The 27,586-nt window shown below is 40.8% G+C and overlaps 1 protein-coding gene across 1 annotated transcript in view; it reads right to left on the minus strand.

The window, feature by feature from the left end:
- Nucleotides 1–5,325: 5,325 nt before the first annotated feature.
- plcd3b (phospholipase C, delta 3b) overlaps nucleotides 5,326–27,586 on the minus strand; it is a gene marked incomplete at both ends in the record, with an annotated part of 39,711 nt that continues 17,450 nt past the window's right edge. Inside the window, 13 exons of the mRNA XM_080541937.1 lie at nucleotides 5,326–5,462; nucleotides 6,268–6,417; nucleotides 8,875–9,010; nucleotides 9,221–9,399; nucleotides 10,040–10,156; nucleotides 10,757–10,910; nucleotides 11,059–11,205; nucleotides 15,122–15,274; nucleotides 16,440–16,584; nucleotides 25,252–25,453; nucleotides 25,956–26,181; nucleotides 26,581–26,710; nucleotides 26,971–27,199. Of these exons, the coding sequence (XP_080398063.1) occupies nucleotides 5,326–5,462; nucleotides 6,268–6,417; nucleotides 8,875–9,010; nucleotides 9,221–9,399; nucleotides 10,040–10,156; nucleotides 10,757–10,910; nucleotides 11,059–11,205; nucleotides 15,122–15,274; nucleotides 16,440–16,584; nucleotides 25,252–25,453; nucleotides 25,956–26,181; nucleotides 26,581–26,710; nucleotides 26,971–27,199 (2,105 nt within the window). The remainder of the gene's footprint in view (nucleotides 5,463–6,267; nucleotides 6,418–8,874; nucleotides 9,011–9,220; nucleotides 9,400–10,039; nucleotides 10,157–10,756; nucleotides 10,911–11,058; nucleotides 11,206–15,121; nucleotides 15,275–16,439; nucleotides 16,585–25,251; nucleotides 25,454–25,955; nucleotides 26,182–26,580; nucleotides 26,711–26,970; nucleotides 27,200–27,586) is intronic.

The following is a 27,586-nucleotide window of genomic DNA, read 5'->3' on the forward strand; positions in this document are numbered from 1 at the left end:
AAACAACACATATCAGGAACACTCTCCAGGAGGTAGAACAACTGTCCCACATATCAGGAACACTCTCCAGGAGAGACTACCGTCCACAGAATACGTCACCAGCCCAACTACAGAGGCCTCACTGCAAGGTGCTAAAAAAGTACCTAAAAAGCCTGGAAAAGCGATCTTGAGGACAGATAAGACGAATATGATCACGTACCAGAGTGATTGCATACTACCTCATCTGTGAAACATGGTGGAGGGGGTGCTATGGTTTGGGCATGTATAGCTGAACTGGCTAACTTGTCTTAATTGATGATGTTACTGCTAACAGCAGCAGCAGAATGTATGCAGTTTTTTTTGGGTTTCACCATTTAAAACAACTCTTTTTACACATAGTCCCCCTGGGATACTTGACCTGAAGGGACTTGCTGATTAGTAAGATGTGTTCTGTTGTATCATGTGTGCAGGCACAAGAGAGCTGTCAATGTGTGTCCCCCCAATGCTGTTTTATCTTTTTAAAAACCAAGGTGCGCCACTGTGGTTGAGGAGCGTGCAAAACACATCCTTCTAATTAAAACAATGGGGATACATTTATCTTTCTTGACTTTTATTTGTGTCATTACACATAGTTGAGATTGAATTGGGATCAAACCATGTTTAAATGTTGCCCCTCGTGTCACACTTTGACCCGTTTATTTATTGAACGAACCCCATGCAGAAATGCATCATTCAGTCAATATTTATTAATATAATAATATAATAATTTTTTTATTCAGTCATCATCAAAGCCATAAACAGCCTACAAAGCTGATAACATAAGTATCAATATCAATGCTCTTTTCTCTTTTCTGCTACACCTGTTTGCATAGTACCAGCTACTGACAAGACAGTCCGTCTCAACTTCCTGTGCAGCCATCGACTACAGTGAGCAGCCATCGACTACAGTGACATGACGTTAATAAATATAATCTGAAATCTTGACACTAGCCAAGAAATGCAAGCCATATAGTCTTAAAGTCTTAGTTACAAAATTGCAATGCTGACTAGAGTAAAAAATAAAAACACTACCTAAGAGAAGAAAGAGCTTTACTGTATCATTGGATATAATCCTGAATTGATAGAATGTATTTCATTTAAAGAGATATGATGAATATTGAAGATTGCTTTTGACATTTTGACACTTCTTTCGCAAAATGCATTACAACTCTCAAAACGTTGAACACATGTAATTTGACATCAGTATTGATTGTAAACAAAGGTGGAAGAGAGGTGGTCACTCAGCTGAAAAACGTTGTATTTTTATGTAGCTCTGCTTATGTTACAGAGAATATGAATTCTTACTATAAATATAAATGAAATCCATCTAAAATGTTCAGAAAGAAGCACATAGTTACAACAACAAAAATTGCATTACTGTCAGTTGAATTGTTGAGCAATGAGAGTTTACAGTAGAGAGTCACAATAATCGCTATTTCAAATAGTTAGTAACTAACAGTTGTGTTTTGTTTGTCAACACTTACTCAATAGATCAGCGTGTCTTAAAGTATGTAGATAGTTGTGTTGACTGTAGCTTGCATTGTGTGTGAAGCAATGAGAACAGTTTTGCTGGAAATGTTACTGTTGTTCTCATGTGTGTTATTTCTGTGAGCATTTGAACTTCAGTTTCATATAAATGTTGTAAGCTATCAAGAAAAGCTAACTGCACATCAAAGATATATATTTTAACGAAAAAAATAAAACATTTTATACCACCTGCATGACCTGTATGAGTTTGGCAATTGGAATGGAACAACAGGTATGCCAAAAACAAATAAAATCTAAAGACATTTTAAAATAAATACAAATAAGTGCAATAAATATAACACTAAAAGCATGACGTGAAATGTTTACATTTGCTTTACAATTACAATGTACTGTTCTTTCCCTTTGTAACTGCTACCACATACAGTATACTCCTGGCTCTGATCTTTCACATACTGTATAATACCATGGAAACCATAATGAACGTCACATAAAGCATGTCACATAAAACATGTTTCATTCAAAGTATTCTTTGTCACAAGTTTAGTAGTAAATATGAATATTGGAAAACAAATCTTCATATTCAACTTCATAAAACAATTCTAAGATAGTTTCAAACATGAAACAAACATCATTTCTAACAACTACAGAATATATCTAAATATAAATCAAACTGTACTCTATTTCAAGGCTAGTCCAGAAACATTTAATGTTAAACCTTTAAAGCTTCTCAAAGTCTCACAAAGATTGTCCTCTTCAGTCTCAATAACCTCCTTGCACAACACATTGTAAATTCGTGCAGTGACGTCACGTCACAAAGCAAATAAAAAAGCATGGACCTGGTTATCTGGAACATTGTACAATAATGGAAAATGAATTAGTTAATGATTAACCGAAACATCCATGGTGAATCTTAAGAATGGTTTCTAATCATTAAAGTTCATGCTGGTTTAGAGATAAGCGGGATATTATACAAACATCTGAGGTTTTACCACAGAGTCATAACAAATTGTTGGTTAGATACAGTATGTTCTGTACACATGAGAGGAAGAAGACTCATGTTAGAAAGCTTGTTTGTGTGTGTGAGATGGTATACTATTAACCAAAGGTGGTCCACCTAGCTTGATCCCACCTTGGCAAATTGTTCACATTAAAAGTACGCCTGTTATTCATCAAATGAAATGACTGCATTAGTACAACCCCTATTGTAAATCCCACTTTACAATGGGTAAAAAAGTACTAGATTACTAGTAAGTACTACAAAGTAGTTACATGTTGGCCATTGATAATGTACGAATTGTTGTTGCCACTTTACTAGTGTCCAATACACATTGCAGTATATCGTTTTGAGCTGTAATTGGTGTTAAATGGTCATGATAAATCAGTTGCCAGCAAAGAATGGGGAAACATCTATTTTACCTTTTATATGCATTATTTGCATATTTCTTTGCCGCTATTAAATAACTATTAACTTATATAACTTAAATAGCATATGTACGTTTCCAGTACATCAGTAAGGACAGAGAGGGCGGTAACATGCTAAATGACATGCTTCACCTTTAACTAATACTTATATTCTTACTACATTAGTTAAGGTTAATTAAGGTATTCTTACTGTAAAGTGTTACAAAAAGTCAAATTCTCTTACACTATATGCTACAAATACATTTGATATCTTGATCAATATCCTAGTATTGCTCTAGCAACTTTCAAAGTTAAACATAACATCAAACAATGATTAATAGAAAATCTAACTTCTACATGGTTACAACTTTGTAAAAAAAAGCAGGCTTAGTAACTTGGTAACCTCATTTTGGTGTCTCTAACTCTAAGCTGTAAGAGCCCTAGAGTCTAACGAACACTGTACATCATATCCAGAGTAGTTCTGTTAAAAATCTATTCCCTAGGAATAAATCTATTCCGTAGGAAACAATTATGTCATGCTTCATATGACAGTAAACTTAAAAACAATAATGTTGTATTATATACACAAGAACATGTGTTCAATGTTGGACATACTGCAGATGCCAGTAAGGACGGTTTTCATTGGTTCAGCTCTGCGGGTTTGGTCCAATCATCACACAGAACAGCCGGGGATCATGGTAGAGTATAGTGTTGCAGATATTGTCTAAAATTAGAAAAAAACTGAAAGAGACCTGATTTCAGTCTTGAATTATTCACCGCTTGGCTGTAGGACTCCTATACGCTCAAGTGCAAACAAATCAGCTGAAGGGCCTGCCAATGAGAAGGCATTTCAACAACATAGTTACTTGTATAGCATACTTGTTGAAGAAACAATTGCATTTGAGTTAAGTGCCGTAGTAAAGGGGTGAGTAGTTATGTCATCAGGTATTCTCCATTATGTAAATCTAAACATTTAAAACTAATTGTTTCAAACTGAAACGTCTTCACTTGGCCCCTCCACGTTGTTCAAGTCAACAGCAGGCTTATCATATAAAAGTTCATATTATTACAATTAATAATAGTTATTTTAAAAAGGGTTAGGGTTAGGGTTTGAAACTGAAGTGTGGAGTAGGGGTGAGATGGCCATCTCTGGATGGTGGAGGAGGGGTGAGATGGACGGTGGAGTAGGGGGGGGGGGGTGAGATGGCATCTCTGGGTGGTGGAGTATGGACGGTGAGATGGACGGTGGAGTAGGGGGGGGGGGGGGGGGTGAGATGGCATCTCTGGGATGATGGAGTGGGGGGGGTGAGATGGGCATCTCTGGACTGTGGAGTAGGGGGGTGAGATGGCCATCTCTGGACTGTGGAGTGCGGGGGAGATGGCCATCTCTGGACTGTGGAGGAGGGGGGGGGAGATGGTCATCTCTGGACGGTGGAGTAGGGGGGGTGATGGCCATCTCTGGACGGTGGAGTAGGGGGGGTGATGGCCATCTCTGGACTGTGGAGGAGGGGGGGTGAGATGGGCATCTCTGGATGGTGGAGTAGGGGTGAGATGGCCATCTCTGGATGGTGGAGTAGGGGTGAGATGGCCATCTCTGGATGGTGGAGTAGGGCTGTGATGGTCATCTCTGGATGGTGGAGGAGGGGTGAGATGGACGGTGGAATAGTAGGGGGGGTGAGATGGACGGTGGAGTAGGGGGGGGGTGAGATGGCATCTCTGGACTGTGGAGTAGGGGGGGGGTGAGATGGCCATCTCTGGACTGTGGAGTAGGGGGGGGGTGAGATGGTCATCTCTGGATGGTGGAGTAGGGGGGAGATGGGCATCTCTGGACGGTGGAGGGTGGGGGGAGATGCCCATCTCTGGACGGTGGAGTAGGGGGGGGAGATGCCCATCTCTGGATGGTGGAGGAGGGGTGAGATGGTCATCTCTGGATGGTGGAGGAGGGGGGGGGGTGAGATGGCCATCTCTGGATGGTGGGGTATTAACAGTACTAACATACTCCACGGTATTAACATACTCCACCGCCCACCGCCCACCGTCCCCTCCCCCGTAACAGACTTGCAGTGTTGGATGTTAGAGTTTAGAGGTAGCCGCCAAAGCCAGAAATTAGGTCAGTCCACTCCCCTAGGACCCCCCTGGCACTAACAACATGTTTCTATGCAAACCCAGTGTCGGGGTAGGACGTAACAGTCTTTCCAGAGTTAAAAGTGTTCGGATATTAAATCTTTCTTTCACGGGACCACATTCCCTGTGTCTCTACAGATTAAACATCACTTAAGTCACTAGAACCATTAGGAAGCTTTTAGAAAGCTTGAATGTTACAGTACGTTTTTAAACATTTAAAAAAACGACTTAAAATCATTGACTCTAAGAGGGTAATCAATCTGGCCTGGGCTCTGTGGTGGGGTGAGCAGAGATTTAGGGTTTCTTGGCTGGAGATTTGGCAGAGGTCTTGGCGGGGCTGGGGTGGATGGGGGCGACTTTGACGTGGATGAAGAGCGAGGAGGGAGACAGGCTGGAGCCGTCCACCTTCAGCAGGCGCACATGGCGGTAACCTAGGAGACGCAAGGGCAGAGGTGAGAAAACAACAAGAACCTCTAAGAGTAAGTACATGGCTGGGCTCATTCAACCATGGTGCCACACATGGTCTAAACATACAGCACACACAGTACATCATCATCATCATCATCATCATAATAATAATCATAATAATCATAATAATCATAATAATAAATTAGACTTATATAGCGCTTTTCTAGACACTCAAAGATGCTTTACAAACTGAAAAGATTGAGTAGTAATAATAAAAAGAAGCAAAAAAAGGAATAAAAGAAAGTATAGGGGCCTAATTAAGGTAGTGCTGGGGACACATGGGAAGGGGAGGGGGAGAGGGTTAACTGGTGAAGGCGAGCTTGAAGAGGTACATAACCTGCACATTCTCTTGTGTCAGACTTGTGTTATGACCAAAGGTCTACAATGACATTATAGACACTACATTATAGACACTACATTATAGAGCCTGCCTACAGACTAGACTACAGACTCCACAACAAGTCACTATGGGGCTTGACAGACACATTGTTGACATTCTGTTCCATGCTACCACTTCCATGTTAATGCTGTCTTCACAGTGAGGTTGACAATACTCTCTTAGGTAGCTTTTCCCAGAGCCAACTACGCTGTGGTGGTTTGAATGCTTCAAATTGGTCATTTTAACCAGAGAGGATTTAGCATTTGTCAGTTGCAGAAACAGTTTTCAAAGGTCAAAGAGATTGGCGCAGTTGCATGTCATGACAAATGAATACAAAAACACATGTGCGCACACAAACCACACACACACACACACACACACACACACACCTGTGCGCAGGCTGGTGAAGGGCAGGGTGAACTGTCCTAGGAAGTCGTTCCTGGAGGTGAAGTCGTGGTCCTCCACCATGAAGCGCACCAGGCAGAGCTCCGGGACGTGCAGGGTGAAGTTGAAGGTGCAGTCCCACCGAGGGTTAAACCCTGCAGGGGGGGGGGACACAGCAGTTAACACTTAATCAGCCATGAGGGGTCATTTGTGAGTAAAAAAACGTTTTATATCTTTGCACTCAATAACATTTCAGGACCCTCCTTTCATGACTTTTCCTAGATATGTGCGTTCTACCACCCAGTATCCTTACATTTTCAAAATCACATCAGGATAAGCTAATATAAAGCTATTTTGCTTTGTTTTTCTGTGTAGGAAGCAGGCCAATTTACAAGCACCAACATCTTTAACCAGTCCCTGTCCCAGGCCACCGTCCCACCCTGCCTGAAAACCTCAACTATCATCCCAGTCCCGAAGAAAAGCACGGTGAGCTGCCTAAACGACTACCGCCCGGTGGCACTCACACCAATCATCATGAAGTGCTTCGAGAAACTAGTCCGGGCCCACATACTCACACGCCTCCCGCCCAACCTGGATCCATACCAGTTCGCCTACAGAGCCCACAGGTCCACAGAGAACGCCATAGCGACGACTCTCCACGCCACTCTATCCCACCTGGAGAGGGGAAACAGCTACGCGAGACTGCTCTTCGTGGACTTCAGCTCCGCCTTTAACACCATCCTTCCAGACAGGCTAGTGACCAAACTACTAGACCTGGGTCTATCACACTCTATATGTGCGTGGATCAAGGACTTCCTGACCGACCGCCCCCAGAGGGTGCGGGTGGGCCCCCACACCTCCACAGCCCTCAGCCTCAGCACTGGGTCACCCCAGGGCTGCGTGCTAAGCCCCATCCTCTACAACCTCTACACCCACGACTTCACCCCCATCCACCCCAGCAACTACATCGTAAAGTTTGCAGACGACACCACCGTGGTGGGATGTATCTCGGGGGGGGACGAGGCGGCGTACAGGGATGAGGTAGAGCAATTGAGCAAGCTGTGCAAGGTTAACAACCTGCTGCTAAACAAGTCAAAGACCCAGGAATTCATCGTAGACTTCAGGAGGAAAAAGTCCGAGATCCTGCCCCTGCTCATCGACGGAGAGAGCGTGGAGATAGTCTCAACCCTCCGATTCCTGGGACACAACATGCGGGATGACCTGGCCTGGAAGGACAACACTAAAGGCACCATCAAGAGGGCACAACAGCGGCTATACACCCTGAGATGCCTCAAGAAACAACACAACAAGAAGGAGATACTGGTGGCCTTCTACCACGGCGCAGTGGAGAGCATCCTCACCTTCGGCATCTCCAACTGGTTCCACAGCTGCACAACAGCGGAGAGAAACGAGCTACAGAGAGTCGTGAGAACAGCACAGAAGATCACCGGCGCCCCCCTCCCCTCTCTGGAGGAGCTGTACAAAACACGCTGTCTCAGGAGGGCCTCCAAGATCTCCAAGGACCCGACCCACCCTGGGCACGAACACTTTGTCAAGCTGCCCTCGAACAGGAGGTACAGGACCCCGGCCGCAAAGACAAACAGACTGAAGGACAGCTTCTACCACAGGGCCGTCAAGGCCCTGAACACAGAAAAGGCCTAAGTTCTGGGCCCAGGACAGTCCGGACGGATTGTATGGCAGCTAGTGCTGAGGCACAAACATGTACATTTTCAAGCCTGCAAACTGTGACACTTTAAAATAATGTGAAAAAATACTTTCTTGTGTAATATGACAACCCTAGTTGACTATCTGTGCAGTATAGTACAGTGGATTGTGTACATAGCCTTTATTGATGTAAACCAGCTCCTTACCTTCTTGTGATTTTATGCATCTATGCTTTTTCTAAAATGTGTTTCTTTTTCCTTTCCTAAACACCAGGGGAGCCTCCCCTCCTAAATTTCGTTGTTTGGTACCTGTACTGTAGCAATGACAAATAAAGTCTATCTATCTATCTATCTAAATAGCAGCTCAGCTTAGAGGCGGCTCTTTTAGTAGGTAAAAAGGCACGGTTGTTCTAGTGTTGCAGGTAAATGGTAAATGGACTGCACTTATATAGCGCCTTTTTTGCTGCTCCAAAGCTGCTCCAAAGCTGCTCCAAAGCGCTTTACAACAGCCTCTCATTCACATACACATTCACACACCAATGGCGGCAAGCTGCCATGCAAGGCGCTGGCCTGCTCACTGGGAGTAATTTTGGGGTTCAGTGTCTTGGGACACTTCGACATGTGGCCAGCTGGGGCTCGAACCACTGATCTGCCAACCTTGTGATCATTAGACGGTGACTCTACCTCCTGCACCACAGCCGCCCCTTTGAAATGATGCCACTAGCTGACGGCTAGCTGACATATGTTGACGGCTAAACTTCAGGCTGTAAGTACAAGTTATGGGTCAAACAATAAGCTTTGGTTGACAGCTAAAATGTTTGTAAAAATAATTGCAAAATGTGCCATATCTCTATACTCACAGTCACAATACAGCTCCATGGCCGTATCATGCAGAAAAATACATCAAATAGAATCACTAGATGATGTGTTTATAGAGCAGGTACTCACCATTGTTGTCTACGCGGGGGGTCATCTTCTTGCAGTTGTCTATGGGAGCGCCGTGTATCTCCACCCACACCTGAGGGTCCACGATGGAGCTGGGCTTGTCCCACTCTGGCTTGGGAAGCTGCTGGGCCGAGATTACCTGGGAGAGGAGTGTGTGTCAATGTATGACACATCATTTGAAAGCTTACAATCTGTAGTTTAAGCACTGGAAAATTACTTAACGGCTACTGGTTGCACTTTTCACCAGCAGCTGTCACAATTGTGACCTGCGACCGGTAGGCTAAAAGGAACCAGCAACCCTCAGTATATAAACTTCTCTGGCCATATTATGGTCGGGAAACAATTTTACCCGGATGGTGAGCATGGTGGGGTTGTGTCCCGGGCCTCCCCCCGTATTCTCAGGGTTGAAGTTGCAGTCAGCCTGGCACATGAAGGAGGGTTTGAGGGTGTAGCCGCAACGAGCGTTGGGTAAGAACCGCCCCCAGTTCAGATCCATCTGTTCCCCTGGTGTCTGAAAGTTCAGCGCCACTGTAGAAAAACGCAACAACTTCAGTTACATTCTAGCCGGGCTTCATAGCTCATCTCAGATCAGAGTGAAACAACACAACTGGCAGTTGGATGGAACTTGAACAGTTGGAGAGTCACCACTCAACAGACCTATCGCTAAGTCACGCCCCCTTTGAAAACTCGGACAAACAAACAACGCTTGCTCAAATTCTTCACTGACAGACCGACCGTGACTGAATGACATTCAATGACTTACAATGGCGGGAGTTCAAATTTCTGATTTACCACAGCAAGTAATAGACATGTTTTTTTAAAGATGACAAGAATATTTTGTCTAGAAGCTTTTCACCATCAGATATTAGCGAGTTGTTTGTCCGAGTTTTCTGCCTGTAGTGACTTTTGCTGTGATATGATTGGACAATTTCTATTTTGGGGCGTGGCTTAGCGATAGGTCTATAGTCACATGCTGCAGCTCATCACCAAACAATTCCTATAAAGGTAATAGAAATGATTGTGAAAATGTTGAAAATAAAGTCAACTGTCGCTAAGCGCTGACCAGACTGACAAACAGAGTCATCGTTTGACAACCTCTGCCCAGCAGAGATATGGTATTAATTGTAATGCCGAATCAAAATGGCGACCTGGGTCACCGTGTACTAACCAATCTGGCAACCGCCGTTCCACATGTCCTGAGGGTCGTAGTTGGAGGACTGCAGGCGCTGCCCTGAGGGGTAGATCCTGCTCAGCTGGTGACTGTTGTGACGGACAAAAGACTTCCCTGTAGGAGAGAGAGAGAGAGGAGGAGAGGACAAAGGGAGTCAAAACAAACGAACTGATAAAAGATAAATCAAGACCACACCTGGAATCATATCGTCACCTTCTTAAAATAAGTCACTTTTGAGGAAAATTATGTTTTTGTCTAAATATCATATATTCTAGATTTGGTTCAGTAGGCCTATATTCTGTTTTGTTTTTTAGCAAAACATGAAAATATGACTGTCTTAAGCCACTATTTTAAGAAGGTGACGATAACGTGAAATCTTGGCGAAAGCTGCCTTCACATAATTGGTGGAAAGAGCGGACGAGCCATTGTTTTCCACCAGAGGACACAGCTGTGTTTGTCTAGTCGACTGCTTTGCTACAGGCGGCACGTGCGTTTACGGCAGGTCAAGAGCGAGCCAGAGTTCAACATCTTTGATCTTTGACCTTTCAGCACAAACTGACAAAGCCGCCGGCCCTTTGTCTTACTGACCTACAGCAGCCAGGACCAAGAAAACAAGCAGTTAGGACAAACAGACAAAAGATAAACACGCACACACACACACACACACACACACACACACACACACACACACACACACACACACACACTTAATACCTGAGTCTTTGATGTGTTTGAGGGCGTCACTCTCAGAGAAAGAGGACATTTCAGTGGGGGGTTTCTTGGCGGCCTCGGCGAAGCCCTTAAAAGCAACACTGCGTGTGTATATCACCAGGTCTGACAGCTCCGGACTCAGTTTACAGACATGCGGCTAGGGGGAGACACACACACACACACACACACACACACACACAATGAGCACACAGGTTCTAGTTACAACTTTGTCTGCTCCTACGAGTCGTCTGATGAACACACAGTTTGTGACAGTTTGTGACAGTGTGTGACAGTTTGCCATCCACCTTGTTTTCCTCTCTCTTGGCTTTCTGTTTGCTCTCCGCCCGGCTGTTCTCCTCGTCTGAGGAGCTGAACTCTGAGGAGCTGGAGGAGCTGTCCTGCTCCACCACCCTCTCCTTCTTCCCCTTCACCAGGATCCTCCACTTCAGCTCCTACACACACACACACACACACACACACACACACACACACACACACACACACACACACACGCATGGACACACACACACACACACACACGCATGGACACAAGCAAGCACATAAGCGCACACAAACATATATGGTACATAGATGCATGCACAGACAACCAATATAGTTTACATGGGAGACATGCGCTTCTAAGGAGCGATTCTCTCTCCATAAACAACAGAGTAGGGTTCACTATTCATAAGAATCATTGAACCATTGTCTACTAATAATATTACAATATTTTCTCCCAGAATTAAAGTAAGAGATGTAGTTACTAGAAAAACTGCTCAGGAATGTGACCCTGACGCCTGGGAAGACTTACAAAAACCTACAAAGTTAACAAGTTAAAGCTACAAAGTCTACAAAGTTAAAAAGTTAAAGCTACAAAGTCTACAAAGTTCAAGCTGAGAGGAAAAGCACAGTCGATGGGACAACAACATCTCAGTCACTCTACAAAATCTATAACCAAGTGGCCAAAAATAATCCCTTAATGGAAAATAAATCTAATATCCATAATTGTGTTTGCAACAATGAATGCAAATGATAGAGCAAAGAAAGTGGCTGGAAATGTGTTTATTTGGGGCAACGCTGTTTTCCCACCATCTCTCGTGTGAAGAATAGTGGAGCTGCATCAAGTTATGGGTATATTTGTCACTGGCAGGGACTGAGGAGTTTGTCAGGATCAAGAGAAAATTATGAAATTTGCTTAGTTGGTAGTGACATCCTAATCTATACAGTGTGTAATTGATTCCTATGGAAATCAGAGACCCTATAAAAACAAAGATATTAATTCCAAGATTACATTGTGATTTGTTGATGGCATTTTTGCATTTTAGCTCATTTTAGTGTCATAGTACGGTAAATAATAATATCTTAGATTTATATAGCACCTTTCTCAGACCCAAGGACGCGTAAAGGGTCTGAATACTTGAATGAAATTTCAAAAAGCGTGTTTTTGCTTTGTCATTCCGGGGTATCCGGGGTATCCGGGGATTGATGGCAAATTCTTCTAATTTTATCTGTTTTAAATTGAGTCTATCACAACAAAATGTATAAAAAGTGAAGGGTGAACGAATACTTTCTGAATACTTTCTGAATACTTTCCCGAAAGCACTGAACTTCTTTATGGCAAGAGACAATAGTGAGAAGTCTGTAAATGGAACAAACGCTGTGTCTCAATCCTCACTCAAACTTCTCTGAGCTTGTGAGTCATCTATTATTAGAAATTCCTGAACTGAAATTCCATTGAAGATCTCCCTAAGGAGAGAGAGAGAGAGAGAGAGAGAGAGAGAGAGAGAGAGAGAGAGAGAGAGAGAGAGAGAGAGAGAGAGAGAGAGAGAGAGAGAGAGAGAGAGAGGGGAGTGTGTTTTCCAGGTTCAGGCCAGAAGAGCTCAGATAACAAATGACAGCAAGAGAAAGAGAGAGATGAAGGGTTAGGGAAGGGTAGAAGGATATGAGAGACATATCGTGAGCTTAGAATGATAAGGTTCTATCTCCGTCTAGGGTAGTTCAGAGATATTGAACGTTTTTACATTCCATTATGTTTTGTGAGATGGAACCTTTGTATTTTATTAATCACTAACTCAAAAATGTCAACATTTTAAAAATAACACCACACAGGCATTACCGGTAATAAACACCTAATTGATCAGATTATGTAAAAAACAAAATGTTGACAAAAATGGAGATAGAACCTTATAATTCTAACGTCACATAAGAGAGGGAGAAAAGATTGAGATAATAATAAGTATATAAATAAGTAATATGACGATGAAGAAAGAGACAGTGTAAGTCAGGGGTCGGCAATTAGGTTTGGCCTCGGGCCAATTTTTTTTTGAGCCACTAGATGGCGGGCCCGAACTTTTTTTTTTTCTTTTTTTTTTTTTTCTTTCCTAACACCAGGGGAGCCACCCCTCCTAAATTTCGTTGTTTGGTACCTGTACTGTAGCAATGACAATAAAGACCATTCATTCATTCCATTCATTCATTCATTCATTCATTCATTCATAAGTAATTGATTGTTAAAAAATGTGACACGTTCTAATGCTTTTACTTTTCTTTCGAAAAATGTACACATCGCTAGTCAACTAACACAGCTTGTTTTGTGAGCCTGCTAACAATGTAAAGTAGTGTTGTAGTTAACTAGGTAACAATGTAAAGTAGTGTTGTAGTTAACTAGGTAACAATGTAAAGTAGTGTTCTAGTTAACTAGGTAACAATGTAAAGTAGTGTTGTAGTTAACTAGGTAACAATGTAAAGTAGTGTTGTAGTTAACTAGGTAACAATGTAAAGTAGTGTTGTAGTTAACTAGGTAACAATGTAAAGTAGTGTTCTAGTTAACTAGGTAACAATGTAAAGTAGTGTTCCAGTTAACTAGGTAACAATGTAAAGTAGTGTTGTAGTTAACTAGGTAACAATGTAAAGTAGTGTTGTAGTTAACTAGGTAACAATGTAAAGTAGTGTTGTAGTTAACTAGTTAACAATGTAAAGTAGTGTTGTAGTTAACTAGGTAGCAGTCCAATCCATTACATTGCAGTATTTTGGCTTGACTAGCAAGTTTGTGTTGTGATTCTCAACAACGTTGAAATGTAGTTTCACCCTTTTCCATAGTTTTGAATAATAAATGTGTGGACTGACGATGTAGCGCAGCCTAGCTTATTCTAATAATTATTTTACATACTTTCATTCTGAATGATTCCCCCCTCCTCCCAGACAAGGTCACATTATTATTGGATTGGTTGTTTGCCTGCCGGGTGAAGTTAGCTAAACATTTAACCTGCTAACTAGCAAGAGAAACATCATGTCACTCTCCAAAGGTGTAAAGAGGAAAGTTGACGGTGAAAACAGGGCATTTAAAGAGGAATGGACAGCGAACTATAATGTTCATCCTACCTGGTTTCATCAACGCAAAGCCGTTGTGAGACTCACATCTTCCGTGCTCACAATGTTCCCTTTCTATACATGCGAGTCGTCCTTTTCCTCAATGAATGTGATAAAGACGAACGAGAGGAACCGATTGATGCAAAAAAAAACTTGAGAACTGCCTGCGGATTAAAGTGACGTCCATATAACCAGATATCAAGCAAATACTGACCGATGGGAGATGCCACTTTTCACATTAAGTGAGTACCAAGCCTGTCGTTATTGTATTTAATAACCTAATTGTATTTTGTATATTTTGAATGAATGGCTCATTGTAATTATTATCCCTAATAGCGTGTTTGCTCTGTCGTTTCAGGAGCATAGGCCTATGCACCACCACCCCTCGCATAAGCGGATTACTTTTCTTTCTTTTCTTTTTTTCACCAATTTTGTTGTCAATGTTTTTCAGAATATTAAACTGAATTTGCTTTGTTACTGTTCATATGTGTGTTGCAGTCACATATACGTAAACATTACGTTTGAATTATTTACTGAGCTGGTGTTATTTTTTTCAAACCACACACGGCTATTTCAGCACTACAGGTTGTCCACCTACTTATGATTCACTATGAGGGGTTCAGCGTCAGTGCGCTTCGGTGCACCCCGCTGCCTGATTGTCTGTCCCTGTGTCATTCACTCTCAACATGGATAAAAGTACAATAAGCATTATTCAGGTAGAGGTAGATTCTCTATTCGGACATTATAGGCGCTATATGTGGGACTGTCGGTCCGATATTGTTAAAAAAAAAAAAAAAAAAAAAAGAAAGTGGATTCTCAAAATATTCTGCTGGGCCAAATATTATTGGTGATGGGCCTGCAATGGCCCGCGGGCCGCCTATTGCCGACCCCTGGTGTAAGGGTTAGAGTGTGGGAGACTGCTGGGGGGGGGTGGACATAAAACACAACTGCACAACCAATAAGTAAACCAACAAAGTTGCTTTGGCTAAGCAGCCCCACCTCTGGTGAGGGTAGGCTCCAGGGGGCTTGTCTGTCCAGGGGCTTGGTGAGAAGCTTGTCCCCCAGGATGCGGCGCAGGTGTCGGGCCATGACCGTCTGCTGCTCCACGGAGCAATGGTTCTCCAAGGACAAGATCAGAGGATAGGGGGAGGCCTGGAGGGAGGGGGAGGGGGAAATGGTGGGCAGTAGAGAGGAGAGGAGAAAGAGGTATACAGGTGAGGATTCTATAGATCACAAAATGGAGTCAAACTGTGTACAATACTAGTAAACAAAAGTATTACAGTAAATATCTAATGATCATGTATCGACCCACATTCATCAGCACATCTCAAGGATTACCTCTGCTGAACACACACACACACACACACACACACACACACACACACACAAACACGTATACACACACACACACACACACACACACAGGTACACACCTGGACGCATACAGTCACTCTGGGTATTTAGATCACAGGCCAGATTAACCATCTCGCAAGGTCAACTAAGCCCTAGATCAGATTCCACGCTGGTGGGAAGCCAGAATCAAAATCAGATTGAGTGTTGTTGTCACAGCTGGGCGCCTTCGCTGACGTAGCCGTCAGATTAGTTTCATACAGTTGAAACTAACGACAAACACACAGCAGGCGGGGCAGAGAGAGAACGCGGAGTGGGCATCAGAGTGGTGGCCTTTTATGAAATCATTTGTATTTCTGCAATTATTAGTATGAATAGTATGTCAGTATGTGGTGACTCTTTCAAACCTGGCAAAATATTAGATCAACTTTCTTTGTTCAGATGTCAGATTGACCTGCTACGACTGGTGGATTGATGATTCACTTGCTTAGTATTCAAATGTATTGATTGTAAGTCGCTTTGGAATAAGGCGTCTGCTAAATGCCAAAAATGTAAATGTAAATGTAATGATTAAAGTCTGTATCGGTAAGGGAGTAGGCCTACAGTATGAAGACATCCTAAGATAAGTAAATAGTTTCATGTTGACTGCACCAGCTTTTGAATTCCATTGTGGGGGTGGTGGAAACTAGAAACTAGAAACTAAGCTCAAACTATGTCTCATGTCACAGGGTCTCGTGAAAAAGTCCTCAAGTAGAGCAAGGTGATTTTTCAGTTTTTTCCAGATTATGAAAGTGCAGGTTGTAAACTTTCAAATGATGTGTCATACATTGAAATCTGAAAATAGTAAGAACAACATGCTGATAGAACATGCAGACCTTGAGATCGTGTCTCACATAAGTATTTCGATTGAGTTCGTCAACACCGTCGACACATAGGGTTCTGACACAAGTCTTGTAGGGCAGCTCACCTTGAAGGCGTACTCAGCGATGGTCTCGAGGACCTCGGTGAAGAGCACTTTGGAGGTGAGGGTGTGGCCGTGGTAGATGACCGGCTCTCCCTGGTCTCCGTCCCAGCAGTCCAACTCCACACAGCGACAGCCGTGCATCAGAGCCCTGGGAGGGAGGACACACACACACGCACACGCACACACACACACACACACACAGACACACACGCACACACGCACGCACACACACACACACACACACACACACACACACACACACACACACATTGTTGAATGTGTCGTTGTCTTTGGCAGTACAGTGTCTATACAAAGTATACACCCTCCTGCACAATTTGTTGCCTCACAGCCTGAAATTGCATACATTAAATTAGGATGTTTCTAATTTAATTGAAGTTAAAATCTGAAGATTGACCAGTCAAGAATCTTCCACTTGTTGGCCCTGGAAAAACTCCCTAGTTGCTATGGCAGTATGTTTGGGGTCATTGGCTTACTGTATGATGAAGCGCCATCCAATGAATTTGGAGGCAAGCTAATTCTGTACACTTCAGAATACGTTCTGCTGCTGCTGCCATCAGCAGTAACATCTTCAAATTAATTAAGTTATCTCACACGCTCTGCCTCCAGTTAGCCTGCAGTTCCCTCCTCCCCTGGCTCTTTCTCTCTCTCTGATTACAGAAGTGGAGTCAGGTGTGCGGGAGTCAGGTTACCGTACTGTTTGCCATTAGTCTTGCTAGTCAGCAGCCTTGCCATAAATACCCAGTCTAGACTGCACCACTCTGCCAGATTGTAGATTGTTGTAGATCCACTCTTAGTCACGCTTCTCACCTTTGCTAAGATACTGTTTCGTCAAGTCAAGTCAGTACACTAACCCCTGTTTCCCAGGGCATGTAGTACTCCAGCCTGACTCCTGCCACTGACGCCTACCTCCTGGCTGCCCTGTCTACCTGCCTGCCCTGTCTCCCTCCTTGCCTACCCTGTCTACCTGCCTGCCCTGTCTCCCTCCTTGCCTACCCTGTCTACCTGCCCTGTCTACCTTCCCTGACTGGCTAGGGGTTTGTTGAGAGTGACGTTTGATTGCATGTTAGAAATATGGCCAAAGAATATGGCCAAAGAATTGTCCAAAAAGTTCAGAGATGAGATCATTGCCTTGCACAAACAAGGAAAAGGATACAAAAAGATAGCAAAAGCACTGAATGTTCCTAGAGATACAGTTGGAAGCATAGTTCCCAAGTTCAAAGTTAAAGGAACAGTGGCTACACTACCTAGACGTAGCAGAAAGAGGAAGCTATCAGCGGCTGCCACCAGGTTCCTGAGGAAGCAAGAGGTCAAAAACCCTTGAGTGACTCAAAACACCTGCAGCAAGACTTGGTGGCAGCAGGCACTGAGGTTTCAGTTTGCACAGTAAGGTTCATACTACACACTGAAGGGCTCCATGCCCGGACTCCAAGACGTGCACCACTACTGACCCAAAAGCACAAGAAAAGTTGGCTCCAATATGCTCAAAACCATTTAAATAAGACACAGAAGTTTTGGAATTCTGTTCTGTGGAGCGATGACACAAAACTGGAACTTTTCGGGCCTATGGATCAGCGGTATGTCTGGAGGACCCCAATTGAAATAAGCCAGTGGCTTTCTTGGGTTTTTATCCTGTTAGTTGACCTTGTATGTAATATGTACTTTCATGTACCTACTTCTGCAAATCTTCTAATAAAGTTTTCAATCAATCAATCAAAAAGGAAGAAGAATGAAGCATATGCTGAAAAGAACACCCTGCCTACAGTGAAGCACGGCAGTGGCTCAGTGATGCTCTGGGGCTGCTTTGTTGCCTCTGGCACTGGAAAACCTCAAAGTCCACTAAGGCTTGGTTTCAGAACAGGAAATGGAAGATTCTAGAGTGGCCGTCACAGTCACCTGACTTGAACCCCATAGAAAATCTCTGGTGGGATTTGAAGAAGGCAGTTGCACAACGCAAACCCAAGAATATTACTGAATTGGAGCCCATCGGTTGCTACACACTACTAATGAAAGCCAAGGCCACACACACACACACACACACATACACACACACACACACACACACACACACATGCAAACTTCAAAGTGGTTATATCACTCTCTCTTCCTCCAGACTCCAGACAGGGCACCAAATGTACTTCAGAAAGAGCACATGTTCTTATTCATTAGTCCATACATACTCCAGCTCATAACCAGCAGGACAAGTCTGTCTGTCTGTCTCTTTGTCTGTCTCTTTGTCTGTCTGTCTGTCTCTCTCTTTGTCTGTCTGCGCAGGTAAGAGGGGAAGGAATAGAAAACAAGTGGGCTCTCTCAACCTCGGTTTCTGCTCATGTTCAGCAGGGAGCCTGGAGGCTTTCTTGTTTGTGTAATTGTTATTGTTTGTGTAATTGTTATTGTTTGTGTAATTGTAATTGTTTGTGTAATTGTAATTGTTTGTGTAATTGTTATTGTTTGTGTAATTGTTTGTGTAATTGTTATTGTTTGTGTAATTGTTTGTGTAATTGTAATTGTTTGTGTAATTGTTATTGTTTGTGTAATTGTTTGTGTAATTGTAATTGTTTGTGTAATTGTAATTGTTTGTGTAATTGTTATTGTTTGTGTAATTGTTTGTGTAATTGTAATTGTTTGTGTAATTGTAATTGTTTGTGTAATTGTTATTGTTTGTGTAATTGTTTGTGTAATTGTTATTGTTTGTGTAATTGTTTGTGTAATTGTTATTGTTTGTGTAATTGTTTGTGTAATTGTAATTGTTTGTGTAATTGTAATTGTTTGTGTAATTGTAATTGTTTGTGTAATTGTAATTGTTTGTGTAATTGTTATTGTTTGTGTAATTGTTTGTGTAATTGTTATTGTTTGTGTAATTGTTTGTGTAATTGTTATTGTTTGTGTAATTGTTTGTGTAATTGTAATTGTTTGTGTAATTGTTATTGTTTGTGTAATTGTAATTGTTTGTGTAATTGTAATTGTTTGTGTAATTGTAATTGTTTGTGTAATTGTTATTGTTTGTGTAATTGTTATTGTTTGTGTAATTGTTTGTGTAATTGTTATTGTTTGTGTAATTGTAATTGTTTGTGTAATTGTTTGTGTAATTGTAATTGTTTGTGTAATTGTTTGTGTAATTGTAATTGTTTGTGTAATTGTAATTGTTTGTGTAATTGTTATTGTTTGTGTAATTGTTTGTGTAATTGTAATTGTTTGTGTAATTGTTATTGTTTGTGTAATTGTTTGTGTAATTGTAATTGTTTGTGTAATTGTAATTGTTTGTGTAATTGTAATTGTTTGTGTAATTGTTATTGTTTGTGTAATTGTTTGTGTAATTGTAATTGTTTGTGTAATTGTAATTGTTTGTGTAATTGTAATTGTTTGTGTAATTGTTATTGTTTGTGTAATTGTTTGTGTAATTGTAATTGTTTGTGTAATTGTTATTGTTTGTGTAATTGTTTGTGTAATTGTAATTGTTTGTGTAATTGTAATTGTTTGTGTAATTGTAATTGTTTGTGTAATTGTTATTGTTTGTGTAATTGTTTGTGTAATTGTTATTGTTTGTGTAATTGTTATTGTTTGTGTAATTGTTTGTGTAATTGTTATTGTTTGTGTAATTGTAATTGTTTGTGTAATTGTCATTGTTTGTGTAATTGTTTGTGTAATTGTAATTGTTTGTGTAATTGTAATTGTTTGTGTAATTGTTATTGTTTGTGTAATTGTTTGTGTAATTGTAATTGTTTGTGTAATTGTTATTGTTTGTGTAATTGTTTGTGTAATTGTAATTGTTTGTGTAATTGTTTGTGTAATTGTAATTGTAATTGTTTGTGTAATTGTTATTGTTTGTGTAATTGTTATTGTTTGTGTAATTGTTTGTGTAATTGTTATTGTTTGTGTAATTGTTTGTGTAATTGTAATTGTTTGTGTAATTGTTATTGTTTGTGTAATTGTAATTGTTTGTGTAATTGTAATTGTTTGTGTAATTGTAATTGTTTGTGTAATTGTTATTGTTTGTGTAATTGTTTGTGTAATTGTTATTGTTTGTGTAATTGTTATTGTTTGTGTAATTGTTTGTGTAATTGTTATTGTTTGTGTAATTGTAATTGTTTGTGTAATTGTTTGTGTAATTGTAATTGTTTGTGTAATTGTTTGTGTAATTGTAATTGTTTGTGTAATTGTAATTGTTTGTGTAATTGTTATTGTTTGTGTAATTGTTTGTGTAATTGTAATTGTTTGTGTAATTGTTATTGTTTGTGTAATTGTTTGTGTAATTGTAATTGTTTGTGTAATTGTAATTGTTTGTGTAATTGTAATTGTTTGTGTAATTGTAATTGTTTGTGTAATTGTAATTGTTTGTGTAATTGTTATTGTTTGTGTAATTGTTTGTGTAATTGTAATTGTTTGTGTAATTGTAATTGTTTGTGTAATTGTAATTGTTTGTGTAATTGTTATTGTTTGTGTAATTGTTTGTGTAATTGTAATTGTTTGTGTAATTGTTATTGTTTGTGTAATTGTTTGTGTAATTGTAATTGTTTGTGTAATTGTTATTGTTTGTGTAATTGTAATTGTTTGTGTAATTGTAATTGTTTGTGTAATTGTAATTGTTTGTGTAATTGTTATTGTTTGTGTAATTGTTTGTGTAATTGTTATTGTTTGTGTAATTGTTATTGTTTGTGTAATTGTTTGTGTAATTGTTATTGTTTGTGTAATTGTAATTGTTTGTGTAATTGTCATTGTTTGTGTAATTGTTTGTGTAATTGTAATTGTTTGTGTAATTGTAATTGTTTGTGTAATTGTTATTGTTTGTGTAATTGTTTGTGTAATTGTAATTGTTTGTGTAATTGTTATTGTTTGTGTAATTGTTTGTGTAATTGTAATTGTTTGTGTAATTGTAATTGTTTGTGTAATTGTAATTGTTTGTGTAATTGTTATTGTTTGTGTAATTGTTTGTGTAATTGTAATTGTTTGTGTAATTGTAATTGTTTGTGTAATTGTAATTGTTTGTGTAATTGTTATTGTTTGTGTAATTGTTTGTGTAATTGTAATTGTTTGTGTAATTGTTATTGTTTGTGTAATTGTTTGTGTAATTGTAATTGTTTGTGTAATTGTAATTGTTTGTGTAATTGTAATTGTTTGTGTAATTGTTATTGTTTGTGTAATTGTTTGTGTAATTGTTATTGTTTGTGTAATTGTTATTGTTTGTGTAATTGTTTGTGTAATTGTTATTGTTTGTGTAATTGTAATTGTTTGTGTAATTGTCATTGTTTGTGTAATTGTTTGTGTAATTGTAATTGTTTGTGTAATTGTAATTGTTTGTGTAATTGTTATTGTTTGTGTAATTGTTTGTGTAATTGTAATTGTTTGTGTAATTGTTATTGTTTGTGTAATTGTTTGTGTAATTGTAATTGTTTGTGTAATTGTTTGTGTAATTGTAATTGTAATTGTTTGTGTAATTGTTATTGTTTGTGTAATTGTTATTGTTTGTGTAATTGTTTGTGTAATTGTTATTGTTTGTGTAATTGTTTGTGTAATTGTAATTGTTTGTGTAATTGTTATTGTTTGTGTAATTGTAATTGTTTGTGTAATTGTAATTGTTTGTGTAATTGTAATTGTTTGTGTAATTGTTATTGTTTGTGTAATTGTTTGTGTAATTGTTATTGTTTGTGTAATTGTTATTGTTTGTGTAATTGTTTGTGTAATTGTTATTGTTTGTGTAATTGTAATTGTTTGTGTAATTGTTTGTGTAATTGTAATTGTTTGTGTAATTGTTTGTGTAATTGTAATTGTTTGTGTAATTGTAATTGTTTGTGTAATTGTTATTGTTTGTGTAATTGTTTGTGTAATTGTAATTGTTTGTGTAATTGTTATTGTTTGTGTAATTGTTTGTGTAATTGTAATTGTTTGTGTAATTGTAATTGTTTGTGTAATTGTAATTGTTTGTGTAATTGTAATTGTTTGTGTAATTGTTATTGTTTGTGTAATTGTTTGTGTAATTGTAATTGTTTGTGTAATTGTAATTGTTTGTGTAATTGTAATTGTTTGTGTAATTGTTATTGTTTGTGTAATTGTTTGTGTAATTGTAATTGTTTGTGTAATTGTTATTGTTTGTGTAATTGTTTGTGTAATTGTAATTGTTTGTGTAATTGTTATTGTTTGTGTAATTGTAATTGTTTGTGTAATTGTAATTGTTTGTGTAATTGTAATTGTTTGTGTAATTGTTATTGTTTGTGTAATTGTTTGTGTAATTGTTATTGTTTGTGTAATTGTTATTGTTTGTGTAATTGTTTGTGTAATTGTTATTGTTTGTGTAATTGTAATTGTTTGTGTAATTGTCATTGTTTGTGTAATTGTTTGTGTAATTGTAATTGTTTGTGTAATTGTAATTGTTTGTGTAATTGTTATTGTTTGTGTAATTGTTTGTGTAATTGTAATTGTTTGTGTAATTGTAATTGTTTGTGTAATTGTCGTGTGTAGGACAGACACACACTGAGTGGCCTGCTGATGCAGAAGTGACCAGCCTTTTATCTCAGTCAGAGGAGCACTCAGCCAAGCCACGGACGCTGTTGTTCAGTCTGGTCATCACTACCCCCCCCCCCCTCTGGTCATCACTACCCCCCCCCCCCCCTCTGGTCATCACTACCCCCCCCCCCCTCTGGTCATCACTACCCCCCCCCCCCCTCTGGTCATCACTACCCCCCCCCCCCCCCCCTCTGGTCATCACTACCCCCCCCCTCCTCATTGCCCATGAGGAATGAGCTAAGATTCCTCAGGAACGCTGTCAGAAGCTGGTGTCTGGCTATGCATCACATTTGCAGCAGGTCATAACAGCAAAAGGGTGCTCTACTAAGACCTGAAGATGCTTGTCATGAAGGGGTTGAATAATTTTGAGACTGCAGTAGTCATTAAAAGTAGCATTTTGTGTTGAATTTGGATTAGTTTCAACTACTTAAATAGTTGTTGTGTCATTTGTTTATTGCCAACAGCTGAGAAACGGTATATTTTGCCAATAAACCTAATGTGCAATGGGGGTTGAATAATGTTGATTGCAACTGTACATGCCAAAACTCTTCCACCATGTTTCACAGAAGAGATTTTTCTCCAAACTTTGTTTGAAGTTGATACATGATCATATTTATATCTTTATTGGACACAAGACCATTTTCCCGACCGCTGCAGGCTGTAGGAAACTGTAAGCTGCCCATCCTTCTTGAGGATAACTAGTGGTTTGCACCAAACAGTGACGCCTCTGTAGTTGGGCTGGTGACGTAATCTGCAGATGGAAGATCTGTGGGACAGTTGCTTTGGGGTTTCTCTTAAGTACAGTGAGACAGCATTCTTCTGTCATCCACTGTAGAAGGCTTCCTCGGCCTGCTGCCAGCCCATTTGCGATAGCTTTTTTAATTTATTATGAATGATGTTCCAAACTGAAGTATTAGGAAGGTTCAGTCAGGCAGTGTAGGGAGGACACAGCTGGTCGTCAGGGACAGACAGCTGGGCTCACGTTATGCAACCATGTTACACGTTCATGGGAGTGCCAAGTTATGCTTCGACTCTGAGCAGTTGTTGGCACTGGCTTGTATGTGTTTTTCTATTTGTATATTTAATTTAGCTTCATTTCAAGTGGATGTTTAGAAATTGATGGGCTCCCTGCTATGTGTCATTAATATATATAATGTTGTTTAATTTCAAGCAGGGAGCTATATCAGAGAGGAGCCATCCAGTACACCAAACCTAATTGTACATTTCATTAAACCAAATGAAATTAAACAATGTCTTGACTCTCCTGAAAACTGTTTGTTTTTACCCTGAAATAGGGGTACTATGTATAAAAAGGGTTGTAATTTCTGAATCTGAAAAAAGAAAACATTGAATTAAAGCTGAGAATCTCTACTTTAACCCCATAGTACTGTATGTACCTGATGTAAGGCTCTGTATAGACTGTATGTACCTGATGTAAGGCTGTGTGTATACTGTATGTACCTGGTGTAAGGCTCTGTGTAGACTGTATGTACCTGATATAAGGCTCTGTGTAGACTGTATGTACCTGATATAAGACTCTGTGTATGCTGTATGTACCTGATGTAAGGCTCTGTGTAGACTGTATGTACCTGATGTAAGGCTCTGTGTAGACTGTATGTACCTGATGTAAGGCTCTGTGTAGACTGTGTGTACCTGATGTAAGGCTCTGTGTGTAAGACTGTATGTACCTGATGTAAGGCTCTGTGTAGACTGTATGTACCTGATGTAAGGCTCTGTGTAGACTGTATGTACCTGATGTAAGGCTCTGTGTAGACTGTATGTACCTGATGTAAGGCTCTGTGTAGACTGTATGTACCTGATGTAAGGCTCGGTGTAGACTGTATGTACCTGATGTAAGACGCTGTGTAGACTGTATGTACCTGATGTAAGGCTCTGTGTAGACTGTATGTACCTGATGTAAGGCTCTGTGTAGACTGTATGTACCTGATGTAAGGCTCTGTGTAGACTGTATGTACCTGATGTAAGGCTCGGTGTAGACTGTATGTACCTGATGTAAGACGCTGTGTAGACTGTATGTACCTGATGTAAGGCTCTGTGTAGACTGTATGTACCTGATGTAAGGCTCTGTGTAGACTGTATGTACCTGATGTAAGGCTCGGTGTAGACTGTATGTACCTGATGTAAGACGCTGTGTAGACTGTATGTACCTGATGTAAGGCTCTGTGTAGACTGTATGTACCTGATGTAAGGCTCTGTGTAGACTGTATGTACCTGATGTAAGGCTCTGTGTAGACTGTATGTACCTGATGTAAGGCTGTGTGTAGACTGTATGTACCTGATGTAAGGCTCTGTGCTGCTGTCTCCAGTGATCTGGTCCGAGGTGAGGTAGGTGTTGTGTGAGGAGGAGATGAAGTAGTGGGCCAGAGGTCTGGTCATGTCCTGGTAAACCCGGTTGTGCTCCGGGTCAAAGATGTTATTCTCCTTGGACAGCATGTAGAGGGTGAAACCATTTGGCGTCATGTACTGGTTCTTCTGGGCTGTACTGGGCAGGACACAAACACACAGTTTGTACAGGGAAGGACATAGCCACGGCCACCTTGCAGTGTCCTTCCCTATCAGCCATATTCTAGCTAGCTCAGTGTTTATGAGGTGAATCTGTGAGGTGAATCGACATTGTGATAAAAAAAAATAGATTAACAATTACCCTAGCATTCAATTAGCAACGGACCTATCGCTAAGCCACGCCCCCTTTGAAAACTCAGACAAACAAACAACGCTTCACTGACAGTGACTGACTGACCGACCGTGACTGAATGACATTCAAAGACTTACAATGGCGGGAGTTGGCAAATTTCTGATTTCTGATTGACTTTTGTCTAGAAGCTTTTCACCATCAGATATTAGCGAGTTGTTTGTCTGAGTTCTCTGCCTGTAGTGACTTTTGCTGTGATATGATTGGACAATTTCTATTTTGGGGTGTGGCTTAGCGATAGGTCCATTGTCATTGAGAATTCCATAGCGATTAGCCCCTTAGCGTACCCCACTCGTTGACCTCGTAGGTGAGGATGAGGCTCTGAGCGTGGACCAGCGAGGGGTCCTCGCCCTGGTCCTTCAGGAAGCCCCTCAGGTCCACGGTGGAGAGAACGCAGCCGTTGGCCGAGTGGCGAGAGAACACCGCGTCCAGCTCCGGCCGCCGTACCAACTCCCTGCAGAACACCTCGATCTCCCCGTGGTCCAAACTACCAGTTGCTGAGCGGTCACATTTCTGTGACAGAGAGAGAGAGAGAGAGAGAGAGAGAGAGAGAGAGAGAGAGAGAGAGAGAGAGAGAGAGAGAGAGAGAGAGAGAGAGAGAGAGAGAGAGAGAGAGAGAGAGAGAGAGAGAGAGAGAGAGAGAGAGAGAGAGAGAGAGAGAGAGAGAGAGAGAGAGAGAGAGAGAGAGAGAGAGAGAGAGAGAGAGAGAGAGAGACTGTTATACTGGAAACCCATTATCAGCAACTGAATTGAATTTGGACCACAGCCAAAGCCAAATAAATGAAGCTGTTCGCTGTTGTACGATGATTGACTTCATCGTAATGTAAACGCAATGGTGACAAGCAGGCTCAGGGCCAATGAATGTATGGTTGCACAAGGTAATGTGCAGAATGAGCAGTATTCCCCCCTGACCTTGAAGAGGCTGCGAGCGTACTGTTCACTCAGGTCAACGTTGATCATGGTGAGGAGGGCCTGGACTTCCTCGTAGCTCATCTTCCCATCTTGGTCCTGGTCCGCTTTTATCAGGTAGCTTCGGATCCACGTGCGTCACAGTCAAGGATAACAGCAGAACTACATGTACAGTTCTGGACTCCACAGAATCTTTTGTTTTCCAGATTGACATGTTTTCTTTCAGGGGTTTTTCAAGATAAGATAATAACACAACAAAAAACCATGACGCACAACAAAGAGTACAAAAAGTAAATGACACACAGATACAGTGCCTATAGAAAGTCATCATAGCCCTTCACTTTTATATTGTTTAAAAGTTTATATATGTTATCATGTTTAAGTGAAGGATATTGGTCGAGCTTTTGTTTCTGGGTCATGTTGTCCACCCTGTCCTGGAGGGTCCTGATCCCCCGGACCCAGGCCCGGGCCTCCGCGTCGCTCTGGCAACGCAGGTCCAGACTCTTGCGGACCCCCTTGAAGACCACCGTCAGACACTGGCCCTCTGGCACCGAGCCAGCTAGCTTACGCAGGTTCTCCGACTGGCAGCCTTCACGCACACACTCCACCTCCGCCACAGAAACTGGGGGGTGGGGAGGGACAGAGGGGGGAAATAAATAATGGATGGCACCTTTAAGAGCGCTGCTTCCTGTACTAGGCTTATCTAAAGTGTGTGTGATCGCTGTCAGGTGACAGCATTGGCTGCATTCCAACCCCCGAACACACACACACACACACACACACACACACACACACACACACACACACACACACACACACATACTACAAACTGTTGTTCATGGCTGAGTTAGTTCACCTTAGTAACTGCATTCATTTATGTTAATTCATGTATCCTTTTTTGTTTTGAGTTCTACCACCTTGTATCTAAAAATGTGTCTGGTGAAGGTTAACATTGTCAAAGTCAAACAAATAATTAACCAGGGATAGAAACCCCAGAAACCAACAGGAC

This window comes from Nansenia antarctica (genome assembly GCF_963989245.1).
Source record: "Nansenia antarctica genome assembly, chromosome: 11".
Taxonomy (NCBI): domain Eukaryota; kingdom Metazoa; phylum Chordata; class Actinopteri; order Argentiniformes; family Microstomatidae; genus Nansenia; species Nansenia antarctica.